Below are 6,369 nucleotides of genomic sequence, written 5' to 3'. Positions count from 1 at the left end.
TTATAAAATAATAAATAAATAAGAATCACAATTGCAAATGAAATATTATTTTCCCGATGCCAAATTTGTTGAAAAGAAATCATTTTTTGTCAATAATTTCTTTTGTTACCATTGTGAAATGTTGAATTTGGAATTTTCTTCATTCAAAATTTGGTTTCCTTAAAAAAATATTTTTTTGTCAAATTCCTGAATCAAACAAATCTTCAAATATTCATTTTAAAAATATTATAACAATTAATATTTTAATTCTTTTTTTTTTAACATTCTTTATTTGGTATAAATATTATATAGAACATACATATATAAATAAACCGGAGTAATTGCGTAAAAAAGTACAACAATAAACATTATAGTTTATACTTTATACTCCGGGGTAGAATTTGATGATACCGCTCAACTCATCCTCCCGAATAGGTCAATAGTTAGTTAGTCGCCTGGCAATGAGGGCCAATTAAGAATTGCAAAGTCCAGTGCCCTTCTTACCTCAGAAGTTCCCCCCTTCTTCTTGGAAATTCCAAAAAGAACAAGACCTTTAACATATTTTCCTTCCCCATTCGTCACCCCTTTTAGAATTATAGATAAAAAATATTTTAGGATATAGATGGCAGGGCAGTCCACAAACGCATGAAGTGTGTTATTATTTAGTTTTCCACAGTCCTTGCAGGGCCTAGTATATTTAATACAATCTGTGGAGATTTGTAACTGTACGGTAAACTTTTCATCATCATTTATTCCCCTCAGAGAAGACACTATTTTTCTTTTCCAACCCATAGGGAGGCCTAAAGGCTTACTATGCAGCTCCCAAAGTCCATTCACAGCTGCATCAAAATTAAGGAGGACCATCTTAACGTGCCACGGGTAGGGCATGAAATAATATTGTAAAGAATTAACAAGTGGAAATCTTATTCTACCATCGTTGAGCAATTCTTCCGAATTTAAATTATGAACAGTTAAAATATCTCGTGTGATTGTGCGTTCTTCTAAAATTGAAGGGTCCTTTAAATTTCTAAAAAATAACTTTTTATTAAAATTTTGCGAATTATATCAATGGTTGTGTCATTTCTAAATGCAAGGGTGAGCATCCAAATTATTCTCTAGGCAGAGCCCCAAAGATCTAATTTTGTTGGTCAGATTAGTCCCCATCATAAGCCAAATGTACAGTTCTCGGTTCGCTATACTTCTTCTCCATTCTACTGCTGGATTTGTTGTCATTTCCACAAACATTTTGGAGTAAATTTTCAGTACAATACGTGATAGTTGGGTTACTCCACCACCTATATGGCTTTGATATAATTCTTAAAAAAAAAAAAAAAAAAAAAAAAAAAATCAGCCATATGTCATCTTCTAAAATAGCTTTTTCAGTGCGGACTTGATGTAGCCTTATATAAAATTAAAGATATTACCAAATTGTTATAAAAGTCAACTCTTTAATTCTTTTCTTTTCAAAAAAAAAAAAAAATCATTCTAACTTGATTTTGTGTTGACTTGTACGGATTTTTTATCTCATTCTCCATTATCTATTCATAACCCCTTCCTCCGAACGTCCTGAAGACAAAATTATTTATCAAAAGTACAGAAAATGCTTAAGTATTTTCAAAATAACAAGAACGAATAATGTGCCCAGCAAGTATTTATATAGAATAAGTAGAAATATTATAATGTCGGTGTGCCTTTAGGCACTAAGATATATTATTTTCTACAGTAGCTTTCTAATGTATAGATACACATTTTTTTCTCTTTATCAGTCAAGCTCTTGGGAGTAATTCTTCACTGTAAATAAATGGTGTGTATTTATATATATTTACAATAATCCTTGTCCATCAAAGAGCTTCAAAGTCATGCCTTAACAAAACTCGGAAAATACTTGAATAATTGATTTACTCAAGTTATGTATGATTGTATTGAAAAAAATGTTTGGAAACCATACGTTGTTCTAAGTTGTTGTAATATTTTATAGTGTTGTTGTGGACTTGTAGTCGATTTTCGTCAAACTGAATCAATAAAGTAGTTAAGGAATGACTCGTTGAAATAGAAAATTAAGAGAAATTTAGAAGTTACTCATGCCACCAAATTATTAATTTATATTCAATAACATACTTTCTGCAGTGCTTCACTACTTTTAATGTGGTACTATTCTGGGAATTTTTTTCCCTTTATGACGCTTATGAGCTAATATTTTTTATTTACTCAACTTTGAGATCGTGCAATTTGTTATAAAATCGTGGAATACTTAAACCATTAGTGAGCACCATTCAAAATTCTTGAGCGGCAGCGTACTCATTGTTGTAAATAACGAGCGAGAACAGTAGCAAACAGAAGAGCAAATTTTTGAATTTTCAGTTTTTATTATTTTTTATGTTTTTACCTTCTTTTTGACTCAGCTATCAGTTCTCCCAGAGACACCGCCAGCTCTTTTGTTTGAGGAGATATAGTTGGACAATAAATTTTTATTTTTTGTAAGCCCATTTCCGTTTATCTTATAAATTGACAAATTTAATAACCTCAAAATCCCAGGTAAGCATAAGCTCAAAAAAACTTGAAAAACCTTTATACAAGCTCAAGTTAATTATACGGGTTAATGAGATGATATTGTACGAAACCTTTTACATATTTGACCCCTAAGACAGTGGTTCCCAAACTTTTTGTGCACAAAAAAGAACAAATAAAAATTTATTGACACACCTACTTTAATTAAACCAATAAGTTTGATTATTATAAGTTATTGCAAGTAATGTATGGTTGACACAGCTCGTATGGAACACTTAAACTTGCAATATATTTAATTTAATTGCAATCATAAAGAGTTGTCACATTCAAATACATCTATACCATCGAAAATATGAGCGCCGCCCATTTTTAGTAGAGCAAGAGGGAGAGCGCAATCATTGGATTAAAAAACGTGCGGAAGCGCGCTCATGAGATTAGTAATTGTGCGGGAGCAGGAGGGCGTTCAAGATTTCTTGAGCGCACCAATGCTTTAGGTAAACCCTCAGAGATTATTAGGAGAAACTCATTAGATATTATGATTGACAGGAAAACCCCTCACTAGGGTCAGAATTCTCTGAAACTCAAATAACCGAGGTTTAGTGACAAAAACTATGTCGACTTTACAATATAGTATAAAGTTGACTGGTAGGTTTTTGAATTCGAAAATTGTCTTTTATTCAAGCAAAAACATAATTTCTTATTTATCGAGTGGATAATTATTCGAGTCCACACAACACTAAAAGTTTTAAATGAAGGCTGCTTTCACCTTCTTACTTTTTTTTTACAGTGCTGTTGACAATATTGATCGCCTTTCACTTGAGAGCAAATAACTCTGTATATAACAGAGTGCTACGCGCAGAGTGATCGAGAGAGTTTTTTAATATTTATTATTAGGGAATAAGGAAGAGAAGAGGAAAAAAAAAAAGGAGAAAAAAAGAAGAGAAGAGAAGTAAAACTGCTGATTTTGAAAGCGAAAAATAAGAAATGTATTTAATTATTTTTTGAGCTGAGAGGGGTGACTTGAAATGGTGACAAACAGTGTGAACAGATGAAGGAGTGGTTTTATCAGCACATTTACAAGAACTTACAATAATAATAGTATTAATAATAATAATAAAGATGTCGATTTGCGATAGTGAAGAAAATCGAAAAAAGTTGGCATGGCTCGTCCCTGGTTATATACTCCTTGCATGGTTCTTTTGTGTCTTGTTTCAACCTTTGGGACTCAATGCTCCCCCTGCAGCCACAAGAAGACGACTTAGAGCAAGTCACAACTCTCATAACTACGAAATCATCGATTTACTTCCATCTGAAGAGTCTGATCCTGAAATAATTCCATCGATTTGTGCGGGAAACGGTACTATAATTACATTGGAAGCCGGTTCCCGGAGCGCTGTGATAGTTCAACTCGAGGATACACATTTTCATTACTCCCCCTTCAATTGTTCTCTTCAAATCCAAGCGGGTAAAAGTCTCGATGGCATTAGTGCTGTAATTGAGCATATGGATTTACGTGAACATGAAGATGACGTGCGATCTCCAGGAGGCCATTGGGGATCCTCTGTCTGTATAGACTATCTTCAAGTATATACAGAGAATTCAAAAGTGAAGAACAAGCTTTGCGGAAAGTGGAACGTTCGTGGAAACGAACGATTTTCTTCTGAGGGCAAGAGACAAAAGCTCATTGGCTACTGCTATGATGTAGAAAATGGGCATTCCTGTGAATCCAGGAATTTGTTTATCAACTTGGCATTGGATGCAGATCTGGAAGTATCACGGAGATATGCCATGAATTCACAGTCTCAAAAATCATTTTCCATTGTCGTGACAGGCTATCGGCACCCTCCAATTCCTCAAATCGGGATTGAACACATAGCAATAATTAATGAGAAAACACCCTTAGATGTTTGCCAAGACGACGAATTAGCTTGCTACGCTGTGGATGGGAGTATTCACAGCCGAAGACCTCATTGCATTTGGAAGAAATTAGGATGTGACGGTCACCCCAATTGTGGGTTCAATGTAAATTACGATGAACGATTTTGCTCCTATAACAGCGTCAATCCATGGAACATATCCACTATGACTTTTCTCATGGTCATTTGGCTCTCTATCGTCTCAATCCTCGTATGCGTCACACTCTTTCTACTTCGATGGCATAAAGCACTTCGAACTCCCTTCGTGGAAGCATCCTCTGCCCTGCATCATCATCACCACACTCAGGAATTCAATGATCAAGAAGTTGTCAATCGTGCAGTTGCTGCAGCAGCAGGCTCAGCAAATGGAGGAACTGTTTCTATCATGGTCATGTATAGACCTGCTGGGACAAACAACCATGAAACAACTCCTAAAGTTATGGAACCACCTCCAACCTATGATTCTCTTTTTATGAATGAGAGTCCTCCAAATTATAATATGGTTACTGTAAATGTGCCAACAGATAACGCCATCATTCTTCCCATTTCAGCCTCTTCGCAGGATGGAAGTGGGGGATTAAGTGGTAATGTTTCTTCAACTGTGAACTCCTCGAGCAGTGGAGATGAGGGGTGTAATGGTCTTCGAAGGAGTAGTGACTCCGACAACACTTTTGATATTAATCAATCTAACACAAATAATATTTTAAATATTAGTAATAATACCCAACATCAAATTGACGTTGAATCTAGTCTCAGTAGTGATTCGAATACATCCATAATTATCTGCCAAGAAAATAGTAGCAACAATTGTAACGGAGCCTCCTCTGCGGCTCCTTGAAGAACCCTGAAAACACTTATGTACTACGAATAAGACAGTAAATTTCTTTTAAAGAAAAATCAAAAACCGTATTTGAACAAGTGCCATAATCCAATAAATTTTTGCTGCTTTAATCTGCTTTTAACTTCATGTTGTCATTTATTTATTCAGCTAATGATAGGCGTTTATTTATAGATTTCCTTTGCTACAACATACATCAGTTCAAAAATATTACATAACTATATTTAATAATAAATGATCTCACAAAAAATATTAGGAATTAACATTTTTTGCATGCGATATATTTAAAGATAATATTTTCTCTTTGAAAAGGCTTTATATAATAGAGTGAGATTTACCCTCCCCCCATCCCTCATCAAGAAAAGTTACGATAATTATTATTCATTTTTGTCAAATAAAAGAAACAGTAAGAGTAATGTATAATTCATACAGAAAATTTAAAAAAATACTTTTTTTCTCTCAAAGGATTTCCACCCTATTACATATTATTTAATTTCTATCAATGTAACCAATAAAAAACAACAAGGATCTGTTACATCTTCATGCACAGAACGCATCCATAGATCTAGTAACAACTCCTTTGCTGCTGAATAAGCTGTGTACTACTTTCAATAATAGTTTATCTCTATTTAGTTCGTCAGTCTTCGTTGCTCAGCCCATCTACTTATATACTATATTAAGTGTGGAAGAAAGAACACAATAATGTAACAAAAATTAGTATATTTATGAAATTTTAGAATTGTTATTTTCCAATAAAAATCTATATATTTATCTATATAATTAACAATTATATACAATTTACCTATTATATATCTATCGCAATAAATGATTTAAAATTATTAGGAAAGGTTTTGTGATATTTTTATAAACTCGTATTTTATATTATTCCGAGGATTTTATTTTCAAGTTTCCTCATAGGAGTTTGGAAAATGGTTTGTGCTTATTTATGATAAGAATGATTGTCCTAGGTCTTAAATCCAGTTCCAATTACCCGATTTGAACAAACAAGTGCTTGGGACTTGCCCTGGAAATGCCATATAAGACATATTAGATATATATTAAGAGTATTGCACATATCTTGTAAAAAATGTCCCTGTTTTCAATACAGTGCAATATAATTATATTTTT

General features: G+C 33.4%; 1 protein-coding gene across 1 annotated transcript; it reads left to right on the top strand.

The window, feature by feature from the left end:
• Nucleotides 1-1,626: 1,626 nt before the first annotated feature.
• LOC121122674 (uncharacterized) lies at nt 1,627-6,080 on the top strand. Its single transcript, XM_040717706.2, has 2 exons — nt 1,627-1,783; nt 3,275-6,080. The coding sequence occupies exon 2, from the start codon at nt 3,607-3,609 to the stop codon at nt 5,239-5,241; it is 1,635 nt and encodes a 544-aa protein (XP_040573640.1). The 5' UTR covers nt 1,627-1,783; nt 3,275-3,606; the 3' UTR covers nt 5,242-6,080.
• The last annotated feature ends 289 nt before the right edge of the window (nt 6,081-6,369 follow it).

The sequence above is a fragment of the Lepeophtheirus salmonis genome, chromosome 8 (assembly GCF_016086655.4).
Source record: "Lepeophtheirus salmonis chromosome 8, UVic_Lsal_1.4, whole genome shotgun sequence".
NCBI lineage: Eukaryota > Metazoa > Arthropoda > Copepoda > Siphonostomatoida > Caligidae > Lepeophtheirus > Lepeophtheirus salmonis.
This window is presented reverse-complemented; position numbering and strand designations above follow the sequence as displayed.

Coding starts and splice junctions, on each gene's coding strand:
- LOC121122674 (XM_040717706.2), top strand. CDS start 3,607: ATGTCGATTTGCGATAGTGAAGAAAATCGAAAAAAGTTGGCATGGCTC.